General features: G+C 43.5%; 4 protein-coding genes across 5 annotated transcripts; 1 reads left to right on the forward strand and 3 right to left on the reverse strand.

The window, feature by feature from the left end:
• Window positions 1-769: 769 nt before the first annotated feature.
• On the reverse strand, window positions 770-10,190 carry ccar1 (cell division cycle and apoptosis regulator 1). Of its 2 annotated transcripts, none has more exons than XM_053875601.1 (26): window positions 10,148-10,190; window positions 9,174-9,329; window positions 8,860-9,038; window positions 8,686-8,784; window positions 8,574-8,606; window positions 8,137-8,333; window positions 7,902-8,028; window positions 7,634-7,753; window positions 7,321-7,513; window positions 6,941-7,085; window positions 6,711-6,866; window positions 6,416-6,641; window positions 5,898-6,011; window positions 5,525-5,691; window positions 4,593-4,803; window positions 3,552-3,635; window positions 3,247-3,435; window positions 2,989-3,180; window positions 2,685-2,921; window positions 2,497-2,620; window positions 2,344-2,432; window positions 2,136-2,276; window positions 1,952-2,072; window positions 1,711-1,887; window positions 1,251-1,456; window positions 770-1,181 (listed from the first exon to the last, which is right to left on the reverse strand). In XM_053875601.1, the coding sequence occupies exons 2-26, from the start codon at window positions 9,283-9,285 to the stop codon at window positions 1,080-1,082; spliced, it is 3,741 nt and encodes a 1,246-aa protein (XP_053731576.1). In that variant the 5' UTR covers window positions 9,286-9,329; window positions 10,148-10,190; the 3' UTR covers window positions 770-1,079. The 2 variants fall into 2 exon arrangements, with proteins under 2 accessions (XP_053731576.1, XP_053731575.1); XM_053875600.1 differs by having other exon boundaries at window positions 2,497-2,623.
• A 182-nt stretch (window positions 10,191-10,372) lies between these two features.
• On the reverse strand, window positions 10,373-13,781 carry zgc:110319 (uncharacterized protein LOC796111 homolog). Its single transcript, XM_053875612.1, has 8 exons — window positions 13,561-13,781; window positions 13,162-13,238; window positions 12,399-12,534; window positions 12,260-12,326; window positions 12,074-12,185; window positions 11,930-11,993; window positions 11,472-11,646; window positions 10,373-11,140 (listed from the first exon to the last, which is right to left on the reverse strand). Exons 1-8 carry the CDS (start codon window positions 13,623-13,625, stop codon window positions 11,069-11,071), a joined length of 768 nt encoding a protein of 255 aa, XP_053731587.1. The 5' UTR covers window positions 13,626-13,781; the 3' UTR covers window positions 10,373-11,068.
• Window positions 13,782-14,605: 824 nt separating this feature from the next.
• si:dkey-228d14.5 (uncharacterized protein LOC796266 homolog) lies at window positions 14,606-21,279 on the forward strand. Its single transcript, XM_053875613.1, has 7 exons — window positions 14,606-14,801; window positions 15,888-15,935; window positions 16,032-16,094; window positions 16,186-16,253; window positions 16,321-16,451; window positions 17,666-17,843; window positions 18,156-21,279. Exons 1-7 carry the CDS (start codon window positions 14,737-14,739, stop codon window positions 18,347-18,349), a joined length of 747 nt encoding a protein of 248 aa, XP_053731588.1. The 5' UTR covers window positions 14,606-14,736; the 3' UTR covers window positions 18,350-21,279.
• Window positions 19,506-24,910, reverse strand: eif4e1c (eukaryotic translation initiation factor 4E family member 1c). The gene is made up of 7 exons (XM_053875614.1): window positions 24,823-24,910; window positions 23,985-24,061; window positions 21,664-21,759; window positions 21,484-21,547; window positions 21,279-21,392; window positions 20,581-20,720; window positions 19,506-20,502 (listed from the first exon to the last, which is right to left on the reverse strand). Exons 1-7 carry the CDS (start codon window positions 24,838-24,840, stop codon window positions 20,388-20,390), a joined length of 624 nt encoding a protein of 207 aa, XP_053731589.1. The 5' UTR covers window positions 24,841-24,910; the 3' UTR covers window positions 19,506-20,387.
• Window positions 24,911-24,980: the final 70 nt, after the last annotated feature.

Here is a 24,980-nt window from a genome sequence, read left to right on the forward strand (position 1 = left end):
AACTATCTACAATGTGTCAAAACTGAAGACATTACAAAGCACATAGAAACATGCAGGACGAGCCAGAAAATGTACAATTGAATAGTTATTGAAGAACAATGAGCAGAATACATAAGTAAAATTAAGTTAAAAAAAAGTAATGTAAAAAAAAATGTATATAATCATAAGGATCTAACCTGCAAAGATGCAAAATAATAAACAGAACTGAACTTATAAATACATTAACACAAAAAAATAATCTGAAGTGGCATTTATTCTATCAAAATAAAAATTATGTATTAGTAATAATAATAATCCAAGGTGATGGCTAAACAAAATATGCTAAAGGATTACCAATACGTCATCAGTCGTCCTCAACCATCAGGCCACGCCCACTAGCCGTCTCCCCAGCGCGATCATCTTCCTGACCAGGGGTGAGAAACATCTCTGGGGTCAGCGGGTTCAGTCGCCCTGTGGTGGTGCTTTATGATCAGGTTGTTCATCTGAGATGCCGCTTCATAGACTCGAGTGACCAATGCAGGTCAGAAAGAGGGAGTGAAGAAGCGGCTGGCAAGCTGGAACAGGACAGTGAGGATATACTGCGTCTGACTATGAGATTCCTACGTGAGTGACTACCGCCCCCTGCTGACCAGAGATAGTAACGCAGTGATTCCTTTCCATCATACCAGCTCTTCTCAGATACAAGGAAACCATGGATAATTCCACCCTCTTCAACCCTCTAAATTTACTTTGCATCTGTGGAAAGCAAACAAAGGAACAGCAGCCCAGGTTGGTTGAGGCAAACATCAAACTTCAAGTTTTTATTCAACGCAGCAGCAGCAGCAAATGGAGGCAACGTCACTTGATCGACCTTCTCCATCCAAAATTAGTTTCTATTAAATATGTTTGATGAATCCTCTCGCACATAAATAGCATCGTTATTGCTGGTTAGAAAACAAGATCCTGGACACAGACCTGCAGCGGACTGACAACACAGTTACCAAACAGTGGGCTTCCTCAGTTAAAATCCTCCGTACAAGAAACAAGACAGGTGGAGCTGCAGCGCTAGGTCCAAACAGCACTAGTTTAGTGGCCGTTTGTCAGTCTTGGCTTTGTTCGTCCGCTCCGTTCGTCTGCGACATCATGGAGGAGAGGAGTCGGTCGGAGAGCAGCTCTTCTTTAAAGCCCTCTTCGTCTTTGTCCTGTGGACACACGACGGGCCGTGAGCTCACGTCCTGCGGGAGGCGGAGACGTCTGGAGCGTGACCTCACCTGCTTCATCACTTCCAGCATCCCTCTGACCGAGTCCATCAGGGTGCGGCAGGTCTTCCTGAACTGAGCCTGGTAAAGCTTCTTCAGCTCCTCCATGGTGCTCAGATCCTGCTCCGTCTGGACCAGACTCTTGCTCACCTCCTCCAACGACGAGGACAGAGACTTGTTGGACTGTTCCAGCTGAAGCTTGGCTTTTGCTTCCAACTCTGCATTCAGGCAAAAGAAGGGATCACCCATGGACGCATCAGAGGATCCCTCTGCAGCAGTACTGGCCGACATGAAGATGTTCCAGCCCACTGACCTGCAGCCTCACTGAACCAGAGGCTGCAGGAGAACGTGAACCGAGTTTCTGTAGCAAAACTCAAATTGAGGCAGCTCATCGTCCGGCAGGACTGCTGACTCAGAGTGTAGCTTGCATGAAAACCACAGACTCCAGACATAAGAAGGAGACACATCTTACCCATCTGGGCTTCCTGAAGCATCATCTTCTGCTCGATTTCTGCTCTGGCCTTCTCACTCTTCTCCAGCTTCTGCATCATGCTAGCCACGTCCACCACGGCGCCGTTGAACATGACCAGATCACTGGACTCACTGGATTGTGGTTCGGCTTTCAGAACAGGAAGAAAAGCTTTGTTGCCTGAAGAGCAGACGCAGGAGTCAGTGAACAACCGGCTGGACCTTCACCATGCTGCAGCACTTACCAAGAAGACTTTCCATTTGTAATTCATTCACAGAAGCCGCCGCCTCGTCCTTGTCTCTGTCCGTTAGCTTTCTGTAAAAGCAGGTCTCTCGCACCACCGGCTTGTTCAGTAGCTTCTTCACCTGTGATGGCGACACCACCAGTGACTAAGAGGAAACCTGAGGAAACACCAGACCTGAGCCTACCTGAGCGCGGGAAAGGTGCAGCCCAAGTGTGTACAAGATCTCCTCCAGGTCTCGCTCCAGCAGGTAGCCACAGTGGCTTTGGTCGAAGTAAACAAATGCCATCAGCAGATCCTTGTTGTGGGTGACCATCTGCTTCTTCTCCTGGTGGACAACAAGAGCACTTGTTACTTCTCCAAACTCCACCGCAAAGCAGTGCTCAGCAGCGCACCTTATCCTTAGAAGACCTCTCTTTGGACGACTTCCGGTCATCCTTGCGCTCCCTCCGCTCTCTGTCGAGTGAATCCTCGTCATCCTTGTCTGTAGAGGTGAGGCAAAGCTTCAGAACACACATCTTCTCAACAGCAGACCTGGGATCACGCACCATCATCGTCGTCATCGTCGTCTTCAGCCTCCATCGGGTCGTACTCCTCAGCGTTTGCTGTGCTGCCTTCATCGTCGTCGTCTTCATCACGTGATTCCTCCTTTTTCAGGACCTTTTCTTCAGACTGCTTCAAAAACAGAGTGAGACTTCTATAGTAGTCACAACAGATGGGTTTGTGTGGAGCTCACCTTCCTCTTCTCCTCGTCCTCGTCTTTGTATTTCTTCACCATCGGCTCCTCGCCGTCATCTTCCTTCTCCTTTTTGAAGTCTCGCTTCTCCGCGTCCCGTTTTTCTGTCTCTTTCTTATTCTTCTTCTCTTTGTCCTTCTTGTCCTCCTTGGTAGGAATCGCAGCCAGGGCTTTAAAAATACGGAACCCAAAGTCCCTCTGAAGCATCTCATTAAAAAGCTCAGCAAACAGGGACACCTGGGCAGAGGGCAGCAACGTCTAGTCAGCATCAACGTCTTCTGAAACCGACCACAGATGTTTGAACCTCAAATGAATGCTCCTTGTTGTCCTCCAGCCTGTAGTCCAGGAGCACGCTCAGCGACATCACGCTGCAGTCAAACTTGCCGTTCTTGGCTGCCCAGTTGGGGTAAACAAGAATGGTGGGTTCATCGGGCAGGACGTAGCGCCTCTCTCTCCGCTGGCGCTCCAGCTCCTCCTGCTTTCTCCTCTCCTCCTCCTGAGTGGAAAAGCATGACGGTGGAACTGACATTTCAAAGAAAAAAAACAAAATCCAGTCACAAACCTCTTTGTCTTCCTCAGGACGAGACAGCTCTTCTTCCTCTGGTACTTTCAGGTCCGGCTTCTCTGGCTCTCTTGCCTCCTCCACCTGCTCCTCCACCTTCAGCTGCTTGGTGAGTCGAGCGATCAGCTGGGACTTCAGACCCTTTGAACTGAGAGAGCGGCAGTCCAGTTCCCGTCGCAGGTCGTTCACCTTCAACAGACGTGGGTCACTCATTCAGAAGGTGAAAAGTAGTATTGCAATCGACATCTTGGTCTTGGATGGAAACAGTCTGGACTAGTGGCCACCAAACAAAGAGTTCTCCACACCTTCATGGATTTCGGATCAAGCTTAGCCCAGTGCGTCGGGGTGCTGATGTCCTTCGTCTCATCGTCGTCCTTGTCCTCTTCGTCCTGGACAGCAAACCGTTGGAATAGACAAACAAACAGGAGAGGGATAAGAAAGGCAGTGTCAGTGTGCAAGTCTCAGTCAGGGCGAGCTTCAAAATGATCCGTGCAAAAAAAGATCACATCTGCCTGTCATGTTCTCCTTCTAGTGAGCTTGACTGCGTGTCAGTCAGCTGCTACTGAAGCATACACAGGAAAGCTCTCTAGCTCTTATTGATAACAAAAACTCCAGCTGCCAATCAATGAATCTGTGGAACACAAAAAAGGTCAAATCAATGAAGTTTGTGTGTAAAATCTGTGTCGATACATCAGGTGAACTGAAGCTGGTCTCCAGAGTGACGAATGGCTGGCCTACTTAATCTATATTTGAATACTGAGCTTGTCATTTGCCCTCCAGTAACCAAATTTCACATGAAGGTAAAAAGTGGAATACAAACAGACAAGAGAGAGTGACGTGAGGGTTGCTTCTATTCCAACTGGGGTGATGCGTGACACCTCTACTCACGGTTTAAGCAACGCCACAGATTCCAGCCCATTTTCACTTCTCATCCCAAATATGGACGTTTGACTGGTCCAAACACGATTCAACATTAGACGGCAGATTAGAAGTCACTTTACAGGATCCAGATTAGCACTGAATTACAAAAAGGAGCTGGAATCTGTGTCGTCAGTTGTGAGCTAATGGACTTGAGCTAGTCTCGCAGCTTCAACTCTACAAGGCTGCTGGACGTGAGGCGAAGTTGTGGGTTCTGATGAAGAGATGGAGGATTGGAACTGGAGGAGGGGAAGTGACAGGTGAAGGAGGAGGAGGAGGCGGGGAAGATGCCTAGGTGAGCTTCCTGTGTTCAGGTTTGTGTGTGTGTGTTTGTGTGTGTAAGATGTTTATCTGGAGTTTGTTTTTGTGAGTCCTGTGCCTTCCTGTGAGAAGCGGAAATGAGAAGAGAGGGATTAGCGGTTCAGTGCCTGTTCTCCATCTGCCTCCTTTCGCTCGGCTGCTAGCTTCTCAGACAGCTGCTCCCGGAGTCGCCGTGACAGCACCTCCCACTCTGAGCGGGTAGGAAGACAATGCCAAACATCCGGAAGAAACAAAACCACTGTCTCCACATGAGCGGGGACTGTCCGCCCCTTGTGTGTCTCCTCCGGCCGATGATAGCGAATCTCTGCAAAACGATACCTGTCGCAAAGGAAGAAGGTGCATTGGAAAGAAACATTCTCGTCAGCAAACAGTCAAAAGGCGGCCCTAGTTAAGGCAGGTGTCTTCTACAGCTACGCCGCCCACAATGCCACTGAATGACTGTGTACATCATCTCAGCGGCCCATCTCCCACACAGCATTAACAAACATAATCTGCAGCTCTCCAACTGGTGTCACCGCAGTCATTTTGAGAAGTTTGACGTACAATCACAAAAAAAAGAAAAGCTAAATTCATCTGCATAGCTTCAGCCAATTATCCGTAAGTCCTCAGCATTAACCTTCAACACACAGTAAGCATTGCGAATAAAGACAGAGGGACAGGACAGTGAAAGCCAGTTAAATATGTAGAATATTTAACATAGGAAAAAAATAAAGTATTTAAACAATGGTAGTGTCTTCTGGTCCCGGTCACTGCTTCCAACGACAGTCCATGTGTTTGATATTCTTCACAACAGAAACGTTTGTAAAAGTCGGACAGAAAAAGAGCCACGGCGACAGACAAGACGGAAAGATCATTGCACAAAACAAATCAAATTGAAATGTAGCAAATTAAAAATAATTGTTAAATCAAACAGGACAGCAACAAAAACTATTTCAGACATCATTAGCAGAATTTTAGTAGTTCATCTCGCATCAGATTTAAATTTGAGCAGCAGCACAGTACAGTAATCAGGATGGGATGTGGGAAAACATATGCTTACCACTGAGTGCACAGACTAAGATCTATGCCTGTGAGAGCCTTGCAACAGCGTATGGCTGTCCTTATTAGGACGGACACATCCTTCTCTGGGTCAGCTCCATCCAGAGAGGGAGACCAGTGACCACCGATGGCCATGGCCTCATCTTTACCTCTCATTCCCACCAAAAACTGAAGGCAAAGGAGAGACAAAGGACAGACAGAGAGACAAAGTTAAAGGGAAAAGAAGAAAGAATACATCAGAATTAGAGGGGGCCGCATCAGTTTTGATTTTTCAACAGTGCACATGCTCTGCAATGGAATAGGACAAAAGCATCATCCGTCGGCTCAATTGAGAATCATCTGATGTGTGCCTTTGTGTCCAAAGTGATGCTTACCTTTATCAGTCTTGCAGGGTGCTGAAAAGCATCTCTGACTTCTTGAGGGTCCTCAGCCAGAGCACATGACTTGTGATAAAGCTCTTCTAAGCTGGGGTTAGCCAGCAGCATCACCTGGGAAAAAAAGCCACATTAAATTCAAGAATATTTTTACACAAGTACACCCCTACTACTAAAGACCACAAGAGCAGATTCTTCCTACAATGTGCATGAGTAACGTCCTCTCCAGGTATATAGAACAAGGGGGAGAAATGCTTGATGTACTACAGAAAGCGGTGTGGTTTTTATTTATTATGCTAAATAAACTTTGATATTCTCCAGTGTTTGATGCCATCTTCAGTTATGACCAAACTGAAGAGCAGTTCAGCAAGGTAGATGAGCGCTGAATGGCAGTAATATATTGTATGTATTTGCCAGTGACCAGCAAACTTCCCATTAACTCTGGCAGGTACACAAATAAGATAATCACAGTTTTATCAAAAAGCCAGTGAAGTTTGGCGTGTCGTCTATTGAGTTACCTTGGCACTGTAGGTGTGGTTGGCATCAGGTGGGTCCAGGACGGCTGTGTTCTTCATTAGAGGATCCACCTCTTTATGCAAAATGTGAAAATTGCAGGCGTTACTGAACTGGAAGGGTCTTGCTAAAGGAAACACGTCCACCCAAGAGAAGACGGCGTTGAAGAAGTCACTGGGAATGTAGAGGCTCTGGTAGCGCCTCCTCAACTCCATCATGTCACAGCTTGAACTGAAAAGAGACGGCAGTCAGTAACACAGCAGCATTTCTGGACCATAGTGGTCGACAGTCTGAACTCACCCATCTAAACTGAACTTGGAAAACTGGACGGTGTAACGAGGAACAACCCGGCGGGGTCGACGGGGGGACCGATCTCTTCTTGGAGAGCGGTCTCTGGAACGTTTGCGTGTCGGCGAGCGCTCTCTGGACCGTCTGCGTTCACGATCTCTGTCACGGCTGAGAAATTTGTTGCGTTTACATGTGACAGGCAGACAGGAGGGATCGTGGTTGTAGATGATCATAAAACTGACCTGCGATCCTCTTTATTCCGGAGGATAAGCTCTGGACCTCTATCATTACGATTGGGGAATCGGGGTGGAGGCTCAATCCGCCTTACAGGTTGTGGCTGTGGAATCATTCTGACTGGAGGAGCAAGCAGACCTCCAGAAAACACATCTGGAAATCATGAGCAGAAAACATATAGATATTCATTCAGTTTTCTGATTCAAATATACCAAGATAGAAAATACTGAAAAAAAAAACTCTGAAGTTAAGGCTATTTGGACTTTATTTTAGATATCTTCATACCATCAATATTGAAGTTATTCAATTTAATAATATTTCTTTGATTTATGTTTGGTGATCCATCTACTGTGAAACTGTCAGACTTTCAAGAGTGAGGACACCTTACCTTTGGGTGGAGGCTGGGCCAGCAGAGGCTGAGGGGGGTTTTGGAGGAGAGGGGCAAGCGAGGCAGCAGACAGTTGGGCCTGGAGCAATGAGGGAGGGGGAGCCTGGGATGGAACACTGAAAGTGGTTGGAGGAGGAAGTGACTGGAGGATGCTGGGAGCTGGCTTCATAATATTGGGAGGCTGGGGCTGACTCTGTAAATAAAGGACATCATATTTCATAGTAGATCGGAATTATCATGTGACGCGTAATTGACTAACAGATACAAATGCTACAGAATTCATGTTTCAGGAGAAAGTTCAGCAAGGACTTACATTTTGTCTGTTGTCCGCAGGAGGATGCATGTCAGAATAGCGCAGCTGCATCCCTGGCTCATTGTACAGACCGCCAAGTTGTGGGGAAGCTTGAGGTAATGGCTGAGCTTGCTGCTGATGCTGGTTGAAAAGGGAAAGAGAAAAAAAAATCAATTCAACATGACCAGGAGTCACGTTAAACCAAAACCTCAAATACCATGATTCCTATTGACTTAACCTGCCCCTGGAGCTGAGATCAATATGGGAAGACATTTGTAGAAGCACTCACTGATTGATTGGCGAGCTGAGGTAATGTCTGGATGCGCTGGGCGTTCCACTTAAAGGGCATGTTGGGGTTGTACACAGCTTCCACCAGGACTCTGTCACCCACCTGGGGTGTCTTCCCTTTCACAGCACTGATGATAAAATAGTGCAAAATAATTTTTCTAAATACAAATCTAAGACTGAATATTGAAACATGGATCGTTTTTAAATACAGGACAGGTGTTAAATGATTTTCTAACCTCAGTTGAAAGAAAACATCTTCATCTACGAAGCCAAAAGTGTCATGCAGTTTGTTGACGACACCAGTGAAGACTCGCTGCTTCTGCGGCTGAGTCTGCTGCTGGTGGCTTGAGCGCGGAGTTGGGTAGGACACGGTTATCTGGGCTGTCTGCTGAGGGTTGGACAGACTGAGACTGGTGGCCATGGCAACTGGAGGCTGCAAGCAAGCAATAACAAAGACGATACAAATCAGAAAGACGCGCCTAAAAGTTGACTTCGGACAATTTTTGGATTCCAAAATAGTTACTGACATGTCAATAATAAAACGGAAAAAGCCAATATCAATAATTATACAAGTAGAGGCGCAACATAGTGGATCAAATAAATGAATACCATTCAGCCAATCCCAATACTATATGATAAACATAAAATCAAATAAAGTCAAAATGTTTCTTACCTGTGAAATTAGTGCTTGTTGTGGCTGAGGAAGCTGGAAATAGTTCAAACAAAGTTAGTCAATGAAATCCAAATGAGGCTTCGGCAAGAGATATGAAAAGTTTGTCTCCCACCTGATGAGGAACACTGTACAGCGGCTGCTGAGGAGGCTGCTGGGGTTGTTGCTGTTGCTGCTGTTGCTGATACTGCTGGAGCGCTGAATTGATCTGAGACTATCCATAAAGGATAAAATCAATAAGTGCTATGAACACATGGTGGACTCTATAAAGCAGCGTGCTATTACTGACCTGCTGAAGAGCAGCGGCAGCAGCAGCTGCTGCAGCTTGCTGCTGCAATGCAGCAGTTTGCTGAGTCAGCTGATAGTTTGCAGCAGATTGGTTGCTGAGAGAGGCAGCAGCCAAGGCGGTCTGCTGGGAGTAAACTGAGGGCGAAGCCCCCAGGAGAGAGGGTTGTTGTACGCCAAGAGCTACAAAAGGAACGGACAAGACAGACAGATCAAATTAAACCATTTTCACAATCGATTCTTCTAACTCGATGGCAAATTGGAATGGAAAATTCAAAGTAGCCGCAGCTATGACGTGATCGGTGGCGAAACACTCACAGTGCAAACTATTGAGGTCCAGTGATGGTCCTGAGTGGCTCGGCTGGGACACTGCTGTGGCAGAAAACTGGGTTGCCCATGGTGGATTCTTCTGTCCCCCATACTGGGCCATGGCGCAGCAAGGTCAACAGCCGTCTTTACTCGGGATGATTCTCACTAAAAACCCAAGACAGTAACTTAACAGAGCTCTACTTATGCAATACAACGAACAGGCTGAATCTGCGGTCACAATTATGTGTTTGAAAAGTTTATTTCTAGCAAGTGCATTCCACTTTAATCCCATAAGAAGCGTGCTTATCCTAATTTCGTTCATATCTACTGCAGCCAAATGTTATGAATACAGTAAGAAGACAATGTAACTCCAGTTTGCATATTGATTCGGCACATCATACTTTCATATTGGTATATTCTCATCGCAGCGTGAACTAATTCTGCTGCGTATTTCACTGCACGATAAGATGCTGGAGATATCTACTTTCGTCACATGCTACAACAAAGGTTCAATGATGCTTTCTCGAAACGTAGTTTAATGTTTGAGTCGTAATATAATTGCCTGCTGAAGACAGTGCGATGGCTTTAATAAAGTGCTGACACAGGCGCTGATAGCCACTTTAGCTTGCAGGAAGCTAACGCAGTCAGTAATTTCAAACAGCAAATAACCCAAAAACACAGAGTAAAAGTTTCGAAGCCCACATTTAAATGCAGTATTACAGCAGCAAAACAAGAGTGCTTTAACGAATATCAGCGAACGACAGTCAGATGGAGCGAGAGCTTGATGCGTGATTTGTTATGAGCAGTGAGGCCTTCGAGCTAACGGTGCAGAAGCCATAACTGGGCTTTAATTCGCCACTGAGAAGGTAAACATACGCGTTAGTAACACTCGCACGAACATGTAGTAAACTGTTCTCTCGAGAAAAATCCATTTGTTATAGAAGTAAAAGAGCATTAGCTAAAACCGTAGCGTTTGTGCTCACCTCTATTCACTGCATTAGCCGATGAGGGGACCAGCGGCGCATGCGCAAGGCAGCCAAAGTACAGTTGCGATCAGAAATCGATAGATGCGACAGTGAATCTCTCAAAAGCATCGATCAGAAGAGAGACCACTCAAGTTTTCTGACGTAGTCAGACATAATGGATGAAGTGGAAAATCTAAAATAAAATTAAAAATAAACAAAAAATAATACGTTTTTTGTCATAAAATGGATTTATTCTCAGTAGTCAACAAAGCCTGACAATGTTCTTCAGTCTGTTATTAATAGTTCTTCTTCTAGCACTCAATTCTCATACAATCCTCCAGGAATCTTAAGACGACGGGAGGTGAGAACAATGCACGCAGTTTGTTGCTACTTTTACACAGAATAGAAGCAGGTTGGGTGAATCATTTTTCACAAATACAGTTCCTTCAGCAAAAACACCCTAACAGATGTCACAACTGTATATTTTACAGAATAATAACACCCCAACATATGTACACAATAAGCACACAGGCACTACATTCTGCTTTCTTTGTAATAACTTTTGTGCAAACATAGATGACCTACAGCAGGGAAAAAAGCAACAAAACAGCCATCTGTTACATTTAGATTTACATTGGAAACTGTGTGTAAAAACCGCGCAAGACAGGAATCTTCAATCATGGGTGTGTGTGTGTGTGTGTGTGTGTGTGTGTGTGTAGTTGAGGATACTGTTGATGAACCATAGAGTCGAAATGATGACGACATACTTTAGTAGCAGGGAGTTGTTCACAGAAGTGCGGCGTGTGGTCGGTAACAATGGTAGGTCACAATTTTACTGTCACTTCCAGCAGCAGACACGTGCGTGGTGAAGTTATATATTACAACAGGAAGAAAGCAACACTGAAACAGAAGCGTATTCTCCATCCTCAGCGTTGTCCTTCATTGGTCTTGTAATTTGCGCTCTACTTCCAAGAAAACCTTTGTATTGACTTCATCCACCTCATCTTCTATCTGCAGAGAACACAGGAAGAATCAGTTAAAGGTCAATCATTTCCTAAGAATCGGATTTCAGAAATACGCTGAACTTGACTATTTCAATAGAGATGGCAACTGAATGATTAATGCAGCAGTGCAATAGATTAAATATTATACTATATGAACTATAATTATTGAATAAATAAGGTTAAAATATTGTGCAGTTAAATCATCGCAGTACTTTTAAAACTGTACTCAGTTTTTAAAACCTGTCTTTCCACTGTGAGACAATATACAAATAAAGTCAGACATTTGCTGTCCTGCATTAAAAGGCTCATATTTCCAGTATCCTCCACAAGATATGTACCTGCTCCACGTTGGTCACTTCTGGGATATAAAACTGCAACATGTTCTGAATACCATTCTTCAGGGTCACAGTAGAACTTGGGCACCCGGTGCAGGAACCAACCAGTTTCAGTTTCACAGTGCCATTTTCGAAACCTTTAAAAATCACATCACCTCCATCTTCCTGAACGGTTGGTCTTGAGAATGAAAATAATAAACAAAGGACTAAACAAAGGGAGTCACCAATGCACAGAGAAAACTTGATTTCAAACCGAATATATGACTTGATAAGTGATAAAAATAAGTGCCAAAATCTTTCAATACAAAACTGTTTACACAGAGCACTACAACACAATACATGCAGTTCAGCAATAGTGTTCATTTTGGAATGTACTCACACTTTACAAACGAACATTATTTTGTCTAAAACATATAGCTGAGTCTAAAAATTACGTTACAACACACAGAGCAGTGTCATACCTGATTCGGTTGTCAAGAAGGTCCTTTATCATTAACACAATTTCATCATCATCTTCGGAAAGGCCTATAAAACAAACAATTGGGAAGAAAAGGTCAACACAGTAAGCACATGATCATACTTTGGAGGACACGTCGCTTCCTTACTGCTTTCATTGTTCACTGTTCCAGTCGTTACTGGGTCACCACTTTCAAAGAATTTTGCAATCGTGTCCAAAGCATGACGTTTGATGTCTGTCCACTCCAAATCTTCATCGATCTGGCATGAAAATGAGGTCAGCGTATTAAAAAAAAAAAAGATCCAAATATCACAATATTACAAACCACACTTACTTTTGTGACCGTAATGAAGTCAGGGCCAAAAAACACTCTTTGCACTCCCTCGATTTCAAAAAGATTTCTAGAAAATATAGCGAGCACATGTATCAAGAGCCACATCTTGTATGGTGAAGTACCTCACGATGTTGAATACCTTGCTAGTTGTGAGCATTCCGTGCTGCTCTCAGAAGGAAAATCAAGCGTTCCGCTGCCCAGAACAGGTTTTCCAGGAAGGAACTTCAAACTTCTTGGATTTGGTGTGTCTTGCGTCTCAATCGACAGATGCCTGGCTGTAAAAAGTGAAGGACATCTTTATGTTTTAAGGAAGGCAGAGGATCAAACATCTTTGATCTACATTAATGATGACTTCAAATTAGGTCGTCTGGGTTTCATTGACAAGGCTGTGTCCAGAAACCTCCCACGCAGGACTAAAAGCGAGGAAATTGACCACAAAGGCCTTGAACAACTCAAATACAACGCCCAGTATAAAGAGTCACTGCTTCAACAGCACATTACTCTCACTACTGAAGAAACAAAATGAAGAGCAACTCACTAAAGCAATTCGGGACAACTAAAACGGCAGCATCCACTTGAGCGAAGAATGTAAGTAGCTGGCTTGTGTTTTACTCATCAGATGCAAAACATTGTGTGAGAGTGGCATACATTTTTATAAAGCATGTGTTGTTGATATTCAGCCAACACACTCATGGATCACACCAATACACTCGCACACTCAACAAAGACTCAACAATATTATCAAGTTGTATTAAGTTTAAACCCAAACCCAAAATAAAAATAACATATACATCACAAAATCACAATGGCTGAGTCAAACAGGCACAGTCTTAAAATGAAGCAGAAGATTCGATAAGACGAAGGTTGATTTAGGACATGGTGGCAGGTTTCCTTTGTTTTACCTGGGATGTTGGTTCCGAACTGGGGTCTTTGGACGGTCCAGCAACGTTTGTGGAAGGAGCTCCCATTATTTACAAATCTGACGATGAAAACTAGATGAGTCACGAATCTAATAGCAGATATTACATGGTAAAAGATCCCAATATGCTGCGTATTTTCAAAGGTGAGTCGAACTAGCCCAGACACCACACACAAAACATGCATTAATATTTACGCACTACAGATGAAATAAAGAAAATACTTATCCTACTACGTTATCCTTGTTTGGTCTGATGCTGCTGCTCGATGTCGCAGTTAGCTTATACGACAAGTTCGCGAAGCTACTGAGGTTCAACTCTGTCAAAAGTCGACCACTAAAGAGCGGACATATTACATAGATTTAAATATTCAAAGTCACACACCTGAAGCTTGGTGTTATAGTTGTCCGGAACAGTTGTTGCAGACCCCATCTCATGCGCGTCGCCATTTTGTTTGTTTTGAGAAACCCGCCCCCGTGTGGTCGTGGTTTCAAGAGCGTCAATTCCTTCGTTCTTTTTCATCTATAGCTCATTTGCGGGCTGAAAACGACTTTTTTCACGTCATCATTGGCATCTGTATCTCGTAGAATATGTTGTTATCAGTCAAACTTTATTGTTCGCCATATTTAATGCAAAACCTCCTGTAATAAGCTTTTTGTATTACTGCTTTGTTAGTTTGGACTCACTTACTTTGATCTGGTTGTCACGGAAACAGCTGCTTTATGTTTCCCCAAACTTCAGAGATCCAACATTTACAGTATATTCACTTCCACTAAACGGCCTTATAAGCAGCTTTATCACTTGTCTGGTCTGCATCTCTTATAAGTTAAATGGAGACTAGTCACCTCCTCTTAAACTGCTCCTTCTGCTCAGATCTTCATGTTCAGCTCAAACATTTGAGTCCAAACCGTAGAACATTACATTACATTTTCTTCTCCCCAGTTTGGGTTGTGGGGTCAGCAGCACAAGTACACGATCTAGAACGAATCCCTTTTGACAAAAAAGGGTTTTCCCATATTTCCTAACTGACTCAAAAAAAAAGAGATTGACTCCGACGTGTGAGTGAAACAAAAACACCTGAAAAGTATCCACTACATTGAAATGAAAGTTTAAAATAACCTTGTTTTGCATAGAACACTGTCATCGTTGTTACAAATGACATCACTGAAGCACCCAAACCATTTCTTACAGAAGAGATTCCAACCATAAATGAACATACCTGATTTTCATGAATGTTTCTGCCTCTGTCCTACAGTTATAGAAATATTTAAACACCAGCATCTCATGTGTATCTCCCTGAGTTTGCTCAAGCACAGCTAAGTCTACAAAGAATAGAACAAACAATAAGGCTGGAAGACCAACCCATGTGTTTCTCAACAGCAAGGTGGTGGTGAGCAGGCGTGGCGGAGGGACAGGTCGGCTCTGTCAAGGTACAAGACTAGTCCTGAATCACCAGTCACTCAACTGCTGCGCTCTTTTTCTTTTTGAGTTGTGTGGACTTCAACCTCCTGTCTGGACCCTCGTGTCCCCACGGTCTTTAAATAATAATTTTGCCACAACATGCTGCTCTGGATTATCTTTCCCATCTCGCTGTCACTGCTGTCCTTCATTGGTACATGGACTGTGTAAGTGTTTGTTCATTCTGTTAATTTTTCAGATTCTTGAAACATATAGAGAGTTCAACTCATATCTACTGCATGGAAATTATTAATTATTCTTGTATTAAAAAGAAAATCATGTGCTTTGAATACGAAACCTAGCAGCCACTGAAAGTAAGTTTCATTTTCTCGTCTTAAGCATCTGGAGACATTTAAGACCCAAGACTGGACCTTTCAGAATTGAAGTTTCAAAACCTGAAGACCAAGAAAAGAGGCACTTCTGGTTAAGCTAAAATGTAGATCTCCACAAGTAAAGACAACAGCAAGAACAAACATTTGACGTTGTGATTCTCAGCTGGTGGGTCGTGGCCCATAACACGGCCCTAGAGCCATTTTCAGTGGGTCGCAAGCCTTTCCTGGGCAAGAAAACAGCCGCCCGACGTGGCTTTTGGTTTCCATTTAACTCTCATGAATTTGAGCAATAGCTCAGGTTTAATCTACACATGAGTTTTTCCATGTAAAAATTATAAGGGGCAATTTCTTTTCCTTATTTGGGTCATTAAAGGGTGAATATATCTACAACATTGATTTACCATTTCAAAAATAAATACTGTGTTTTGTGGAACTTGTAGTTGTATTTTGTCGTAACATTAATTTCACGGAAGTGAACCAACAAAAATATAAATAATACGCTGAAATTCTGCAGAAGAATACAAGCTAATGGGAAGTTGACATTATAAACGTATTAACTTATTCTTTAATTATTCAAATTGGACAAGGGAAACATTTGAATCCAACTGCAAGTGTTTACATAAATTAAGGTGCCTTATAATGAATAAGTCATGACGTAACTAAAGAAATATGTGATCAGGCCAGTTGTGGCGTGCGCACTGGTGTGACGAGAACTTATGTAAGAGGTCGTTTCAGCGTGTTGGGTTTATCATCATGAAGAATGCTCAGTAACTGTATGTAACCAATACATGAGAAAGCAACATGTATTGTGATACCAATGAAAAAACAGTGTTGACAAACACATTTTCCAATTTTCTGAAGCCTAAACTATGTCAATACATTGTTTTTGTATAGGATCTTATTCATGTTGTACTTCCACAGATATGGCCTGGCATACTACCACAACCATGTCTGTTCCCTCAGCGACTGGTGAGTTACCACGCCAGGCTGAGTAGCAGCCAATGTTAACCTGAACTTGTATCTTTCCTACTTGTAAACCAACACCTTGTCTTGAAAATGTACCAGGAGTGGTGAGAACTACTGCAAAGGCAACCAGACGACAGACTGCTGCTATGTTCCCACCATCAGGTAGAATCAACACCATCAAAATACACCATCAGTATTCATACCAAACCCCATCGATGCTGTTTAACCAAGAAAACAAATCCTGTGTTGGCAGCTCAAGCGGAACCAACGCTCCGGAGAACTCTCTGTTTACCGCCACCATCAACGCGGGATCGTTTCTCTGTAAGAGAGCTCACGCATCCTGAAGTCAGAGTGATGAAAGTCGCAGTCACATCCGTCTCTGTTGCAGTTCTGCTCTTCTGTGTGTTTCATCATGCTCACATCATGGAGAAACACGCCTGTCACTCCATGCTAAGCAGGATCGCCTTGGTTTTTGGCGTTGTAGCAGCCTTGGGGTCATTTGCCGCCGGAAACTGCAATGTAAGTGCCTCTAATCTCCGTTGACTCCGTGTTGAAGATGTTAAATATCAGGCGACAGAGGGCCTTGAGTGAGTGGCACACAGGGAAATCCCATCCCATTAATTCAGACTCGGGGTCCCAAAGTCCCATAATGCACTGCAACCACTGAAGTTGTTGCAGGTAACCTGATTGCGAACATGAAATTTGTATTGCTGATTAAACTCAGCTCAGATCGTTCAATACGAGCTAATCCTGTTTGGTCTGCAACTTACACTGTGGTTATTTTTTTCCTAAATCCCTCCTGCACACATCATTTGGAACATGGCTTTTTTTTGCGTCTCTTCATTGATCTGCACCAGAGACCCTCACTGGGATTCAAGGAGCTCGGGCTGACGCAACCCACAACATCCTTTTGGCCAACTTCTGCACCAACATAGACCACAAGCCAGCTCAAGAAACTTTCAGATTCTTCAGAAGAACACATTAATTCAGCTCATTCTGAACAGTAAACAAAGCATGAAGGCCCAAAGGCTTCATCTGTGTACACACATTAGCAACCACAAATCTATCAACAGTGAGGCTCAGGTGTGGAAAAGGCAACTGGCATACACACACATTATTACTGTCAGTTATAATTATGACCAGGCATGGTTATCTGTATCACACCGATCCTGGCCAAAATGACTTATCGGGTATCATTCGATCTATGAGCTAAAATATGTTCAGTTTCACTCGGCGTGACGTGCTGTCTTTTTGATTTTACAGTGGTGCGCCAAACCAGGTCTGTAGTCTAGTGTTTTTCTCTGGATTGTTTAATTATTTTCAATATATTTTTAAGCAGTTCACATCCGAAAACACTATTAACAATGAGTTGACTGACGAGTAGAAAGTATCGGATCGGTATCGGGCGCTCCTCAAGGCTGCAGGATTGGTATCGGCTGAGGGAGAGCGGGTGCCTAGTACGACTGAACCATTTGATTCAGACTGCAAAGGATGTAGCAGTGAAGGATACATATTTTTTTTGAATTATTTTCTGTCATAGGTCACGTACTGTATATGCAGGTAGCCCTTTGGTCATGTGATCAGCTACAGCAAGATGAAATATTTGAAAAAAAAAGTGCTCCAGAGGGGGCACTTTTCTCAAGCAGGGTAAAAGAACTGAAGGTCATGACCTTAGTGAACGAGATCTTTTTTTTTTTAAATCTAACTATAAAACTTGATCTATGTGTTCTCAGCCAGGTTACCTGGCGCTGCTGCACTATTTTGGGGCGGCCATCAGCTTCATGTGCATCTGCTTCTACACGGTGCTGCTCACGTGGCTGACCGGGAAGTGTGTTCTGTCTGGATATGAAAGGATCCTCTACCCTCTCCGCATCGTCTCCACCATCATCCAAATCATCGTCACCATCTGCTGTATCCTTTCTCTGACCCAGCTAGGCCAAGTTGCCACACCAATGTGGCGCGGAACATCCATCCAGGATGCTCATAAAAATTTGTTGCTTTATAGTGGCTGCTCCAGCTGCTCACACATCCGCACACGTCCTCCCCTGCTTTGCTTTGTGTACAGAGTAGACCATGTGACTCCACTGGGTGCCTTTCCTTATACTGACACTGCATTTGTCCTCTTCATTGGAGGGTACACAGGTCACATGCTTGCCTGACATTTCAGCACCCATCCCCACAAAAACACTGCTTCCTGGTTGTCTTTAACTGAAGCTGCTCCAGACACGATCCTGTTCGCCCTGGACGAGTACTTTTACGTCCACATCTCCGCCATATTCGAGTGGATGCTGGCGGTCAACCTGGAGCTGTTCGAACTGAGCTACGTGGTGGAGTTTTGCTTCTTCTCGTCCTTCATGATCTCCAACCTCCTGGGCAAACGTGACGAGGAGAAGCCGCTGATGCTGAGGCTGTCCTGATATAAGGCCGCCAGGGTCCAGCGGCATAACACTGGCACGGACGATGGGTTCAGCAAGCAATCGTCAGGACAGTAGATGGACCGTGGCAGCCTGGTGAATGACTCTCTCCTTGTCCTCTTTTGTGGGAGGTATTTCTGACGACTCCAGTGATTTCACCTGTTGCCTATGATCATATTCTATTTTCTATGTACATTATCATGGCAAACTTTTATTTATTGAGGCTGAAGAACAAGCAAGGACTGTGACTGGACAGAGAAGCAGGACAATTCTGCTCTTATAGCTAAGACTGGACGGCACTTTGACTTCTGCACCTTCAGTTCAGGACAAGGAGAAGTTAAAGGTGGAGCCGCCTGACGTCAAAGGATCCGGTTTGTCTGGATAAAGGTGACGTATTTCAGGGAAGGAAGTGCGACAAAATGCGGCCGCAATTTTTTGGTGGGTGCAGCACTGGGCTGGAAAAGGCAAAACTTGTTTAAATATTTCTGAAAAGACGGTTGCAGGATGCTCTATTGGACTGTAAAGTTGAGTGGCACATGAGCAATAAACATGTCTCAGATAATAGAAATCTTTAAGCATGCTGTGTCACTTTATATGCGGTTGGTTACCTGCTGAAATATGACAAAGCTCAATGAAGGTACAAAGGTCATGGGCATGTAAGAAGTCAACAAGACTGTTCAGTTGCCCTTTTGTTTTTGTCTTAGTTCGATACAACTGCACTTTGTTGATGTATCTAAGTCGGCAAGCTGATTGTGATCCCACACTTAGTCCTTTCAACAGGGTGTTTGTTGACGTCCATTCATGAGGTGTGTGTACATGTGTCTGGCATTAATGTCGAGTTTGAGGGCAGCCACTCCATAAAGTCACAAAGCCACCTCATAAAGCCAAACTTCACTCAACTTATTAGTTGCTCATGAAGTTGGCTTTTATGTCTAACTTGTTAAACATGAAAGTCAGCTGCACACACACACACGTACTTCTACCCTCATGGGGACATTGTGAGGTTGAAGTTTGAATAAATGACTGCATAATACAGCATTAAGCATTAGACATTAAAATGTCTCTGGACTTTCATGGAGCATCTAAAGGACATAAAAATGTTGTTAAAAAAAAGGTCATTGAGGACCAGGTGAAAAAAAAGGACATTGATACACACTTCTGGTTTTTAATGCAAAGCATTTAACCTTTACTTGAAAGAAGGTAATATACATCCTGGAATAACAGATAATAAAGATACAAGATGAGCAAAATCAGTTCACAATGAATATTATCTTTCCCGCGCGTCAAACCAAGAGAGCGGTATCTACAGTTTTGTTAGGAAGAGAACAGTGAAAAGCACAAAAATCTGTCTTTACTGTGGGTACACCGTCATAAATGTGCACGCGATCCAATGTTAGCTTTAACAAAAGAGAAAAAAAAGAGTGATCTTAACTACTTTGTCAGCGATGCATACATTATAAATAAATGTAAAAGGGAGGAAATCGGAAGGAAAAAAAATCAACTACAAGCATTATTCCACAATTCCAGCATGGCTGAAACAAAAAGTGGCCTTGAATCCAACACTTTGGAGTGTGACCACGACTTTTTACAAACCCCTAAGATACTGTAGATTCATCAAGCTGGTGCATCTGATATTCAGCTCTTCAACACATCAAAAAAAAAAAAATCAAGTTAAAATTGTCCTTAAAATTTTGTTCTGAAAAAGGACAGTTGCCTACCATTTTCGGTGAGCGGTGAGAAACACTTAAGAAGTGATGAACACAAGGCAGTCCAGTTCTTTTTTTTTTACCAACTGAAACCGTTTCTAGCTGTGAGAGCGCTTGTCCGCTAAACTAAATTATCCATGATTCAATGCAAAAGTTAATGATCTGTGTTCTTGCGTCGCAGTTTCACACCTTTCTGACAACGGCTGAAGCTCCAGAGCTCAGTTAAGAGGAAGGACACAACAGTAGTAGTACAACTCAAAGTATTCATGTTGTGATGCGGTTTTGTAATTGTTTAAATCTACAGCCAAGTTGAAATTAAAAGATTTTTTTTGTTTTTACACAGAATACATATTCTTGGTGGTGGAGCCACTCTTGCTGGACGTGTCGTCATGGGACTGGTAGCCGAGCATAGCTTTGATGGGGATGTTCAGGCGCTCTTTGTAGACTTGTCTGAGGGAGAGGAAGGACACGTTTCAGAGTTAAAAAACAGCACTCTGGCTCCATCTAGAGGTTGATCTGTGAACGCACCCTATCGTGAGGATGGCGTCCCTATTTTGGCAGTTGCTTGTCCAGATGGAGATCTTGTCCCCCTTGGGTCTGACGTTGACCACAGCGCCGCACACGTCTTCGCTGGCCTCATCAAAGGAGTCACCCACTAAACACAAGAGCTGTAAACAAAAACAAGACGTTATGGGAAACAATTTAACCTGCACAATAACCAAAACGTTTTTTTCTTCTGTATACTGTAACCAGTATGGACAGTATACAGAGCACACTGACAAATCACACAGATTAAGTTACACCTGACGTCTGAAAACACTCGTGGACTGCAAAATATTCAGGAAGAAAAGCGGTTTTCATGATGCGCCACTGACAACAGCATCAGTTTCAAATTACTGTCAACACCTGTGAAGCAAGGCCTTGAGGCCAGAGTCAAGCCGCCAGTACTTTACAGTCAGAGCTTTGTGGTTGGCTTTTCAAAATAAAACTGTAATGTACAAAATAGACTCTGTGATCCACGAGGTCCTGCTGCTGCATGAAACACATGAAAGACGACTGAAACTGATAGAGGGAAGGCGTTTTGATGAAAGTAGGGAGAGTGAATGTGTAATCGTGCCTGAAGGAAATGGAGAAAAGTGTATTTTGATGCAGTGTCAGTGGAGAGCAATTTATGACATTCACACACGCGGATTAGCGGCCTCCAAGGAGTGTTCCAGTATTCCTACCGTCTCCATCCAGTAGCGGTCAAGGTCATTATGTCTCTGCTGTTTGGTGAGGGTCATCAGCCATCGACCGCCCAACTTGTTCCTGTCGTCTTCCCACATTGGCTTGATTCCATCCTGATGCAGAGGAGGAAAGCATTTCAAAATGGACGACACAGTGAGGGAGGAAGAAAGATATCGTGAGATTGAAATAAGGACCAGCAAATACCTTAAATAAGCTGTAATCACACCCGAATCCAAGTCTGCTCGGCTGCTGTATGTGGTTGTATAATCTGTATGAAACACAGAAGCATGAAAACTCCCGTCTATCCGCGACACAGTCAAGCAATTGGCGATCACCTCCCATCTAACCAAGTGCAAACATAAAACCAACTGAATGAACACTTACGCCCAAAAGTCCTCCACCGTATCAAACTTGGAAATGAGGCGCAGGTTCTCCGTCCAGCCTTTACTTTTGTCGTTTTTAAAATACCAAAGAGCCCACCTGAGAAGAAAACAAGCAGCGATCTTAACAAGGAAAGTAACGGCACAAGATCAGCAGAAAGAACGTTCACCTCAAGATATTGAGGTTTCAAGAGCTCTCATGCTGCTGTAACATGATAGAGCATCATTTGTAAAATACAAAGGTAGAAACAAAGGAAATTCAGAGAGAGAAGAAAGAAGGGCGACACTGAGCAGCCACACAATCACAGCCTTTGTTAATGCGTGACGTTATTCTTTCATCTGGTCGCAGGGGAATTGGTGCTAATAGAGACAGCAACAGGGGCAATGAGGGCAGCACCCCTCCCTCTCCACACACACACAATCGTAAACAACAAATTCTCTGACACGTCAAACACTACTGGTGCACTCGGCTCAGTCTCTCAGCAAGTGATTGGTCAAGCAGAAAGTTTGATTACACTCCAGTTTGTAAACAAAAACAGCCTGAATGAAAGAGTCAACGCTGTCCACTACTGTGACAGGAGATGATACAGACCACTGAAACAAACAGCTGTTTTCAAACACCCTTGAGTTACAGTAGTGAACGACAGGAAAGAGCAACATGCTAAAACGCTAAAAGTGAAGAAAAGAACACTGACCAAATATTAAGGAGCAAGAGGTAGCTGTGTTTGGCTCGGGCAAACTGACAGATGACCAATGTGGCGCTAATATACAAATCGTTATACAGAACAAACAGTGATGATAGTTATTTAGCGTGTACTGCCCTAGGGGTTGGGTGAACTACTGACGCATCAAACGCAAATTAGTGACCGTTGTGAGCTCATTCAAATTGAAAATGCAAAAACAAAAAAAATCATTTTACGAGAAATGTTTCCTTAAATAGACACAGTGGAGTTTCAGATCAATGGTCTGAAAGTATATGGTTACAGGTAGGACTTTGAGATCTCCAAGACTGACTCAAGTATCACCAAAACTGAAGACATCTGTTGCTGATCTTCTAGAGAAAATAGCCATTGGCCAACAGCAATTTGCACTCATGCGTTCCAACTGTCATTATCAGCAAACAAAAATTAATACTCGGCTCAGTTAAAATGCAGCAAGGGCTGATTTTGCTAGGTATATGCAAACACACATAGCTGTTTAGGTGTTGTAAACTAAACAATGTAATGTCAGCACAGTAAGTGCCACTGAAACATGGTATAAACGTCTTCTTCCAACCAGGCTTTTAGCTAGGACTTTGAACCAGGGCGTCCAAAGCCCCACTCCCAGCCCATTCCCCTCCCGACACGCCAGGTCATTGTCTGACATAAGTTGCTTTGTAAAAAAGAAATTGTAAACATCTATTTGTACAAAAAAACGAACAAAAACAAACATCTGAGTCAAATGGCAAATGTTAACAGAGATGAACTCGGGGGCTGCTGCCACAGTAACACTTTCAGATGTAGGAGTCTCATGCCGTGAGTGTGACATCCACAATGGACAAGCGCCTCTAAGATCATTAGGTCTTACATAAGTTCCTGTTTGCTTTTCATTTTAAAGCTATTTGCGTCTCTTTAAAGCGCTGCAGGAAATTTTCATTGAAATCGTGTCTTCTATGTTTGGCTTAAGCATGACATCCAGATCAGTTCACGTGTTCAGCAGGTAACTAGCTGAACTTATCTTCTCTTTCTTTCAATCTAAATTCAATCGATAGGTGTGAGGCAGTGAGAAGACATCACAAATGTCAACAATCAAAGTCACTCAAGAAAGACTCCATATGAACCTTTGTCAATAGTGGCCTTCTAATCAGCAAGTGACAAAACCGTGTCTCTGTTTGAGACCAAAGGGCAGAGACCAAAGCCAGACCTCCCCCAATACCAGAGCATTATACGCAAAAGCAGCGCTTGAGGTGTGATGGCCTTCACTTGCAAATTCAGCTTTTTATTTGCAAAAAGGCCGGCGGTATCAACCGCTGTCTGGAGCAGAGCTCAATTTTAATTTGAAAAGCTCTCATGTTTCACCACACCCAAGATGAAGGAGGAGATAAGTGCATCTTTGCCAAAAGTCTTAAATAATCATGAGAGCCTTTCATTAAGTAAACACTGTTGTAAAGCCTTTCAGCAGACTGCTACTGAACGTCCAAAAGTCTTGTATGTTATACCCACATAGTTTCTTTCTAGAGACTGGTAACGAAAGAAGTGGAGCGCTAAAACCCTGGGCAGAACATTAATAAAAGCGTGATCAAGGCCAGGAAGCAGGGCTCAAAACAAGCAGCTGTTGATTTCTCACCTGTTTTGCAAGGGGTGTTTGATATACTGTTCAGGATTCACAAGTTGAGGTTGTTGATCTTCAGCTACTGGTGCTTTCTGTGGTAAAAAAAAAATAAATAAATAAATAATAACATAACAACGTACCTCGACAAGATATCTACACACCAGTGGTCAATATGAACACTTTTCTGAGACGTATGTAAAACACCACATGAAATGTAGGAGTCGACACGAACGTCATGACGAAAGCCATCTCACAGACCACCATCGAAAACTCTTAATATAGTCATTTAGGACTCGACAGAACCGTGGAGTATCCACACCCCATAACCCACACACAGCATAGCATCATTGTCAAACAAAGTGTGCAATAGAAGAAGCCTTAACCATTTGAAATTGCTCGTTCCATAATGTACATTACATGAATAAACCACGATTTTAGAGTCCAGAGTGTTCGCTAGCTTTGGTTTTAGCAAACCGGCTAAGCTACGTAAAAGCTAAATACACACGTGTCATATATTACACTTGGAATACTGCTGAATAACAGCCAAGGACGACATGAGTATGTACTAAAAGGTGTAACCAGATAGTTGAATCGATGAAAACACGAAGAGGAATTGGAAGGAGTTTGAATGAGACACGACCAACAAAGTCAGGCTTCAGCCTCGCATTGCATGCTGACGCTAACATTATCGCAGGGCTCGTTTGTAGGTTAAAACACAGCAAACCCCTCAAGAATAGACGCAACCAAATAGACTACACACGATCCAATAACATTAGTGTCTAATTTAAAGATGATATGGAATAGAATTCTAGGAAGATTATTCGATTTTTCCGAGCTTTCTCGCGTCTCTTACCGGCTCCGATGTCGCCATCTTGACGGTAGAAAATGTTCTGTCCGTTAGCAGCACCTCTGCGTCACTACCCTTCCGCTCGCCGACGTAAAGGACGTCGCAGACGATCGACTTCCGGTTAAAAATAACGTTTATGCAACTATAAAATAATTTGGTCCAAG

This window comes from Synchiropus splendidus, chromosome 9 (assembly GCF_027744825.2).
Source record: "Synchiropus splendidus isolate RoL2022-P1 chromosome 9, RoL_Sspl_1.0, whole genome shotgun sequence".
In the NCBI taxonomy this organism is placed as follows: Eukaryota; Metazoa; Chordata; class Actinopteri; order Syngnathiformes; family Callionymidae; genus Synchiropus; species Synchiropus splendidus.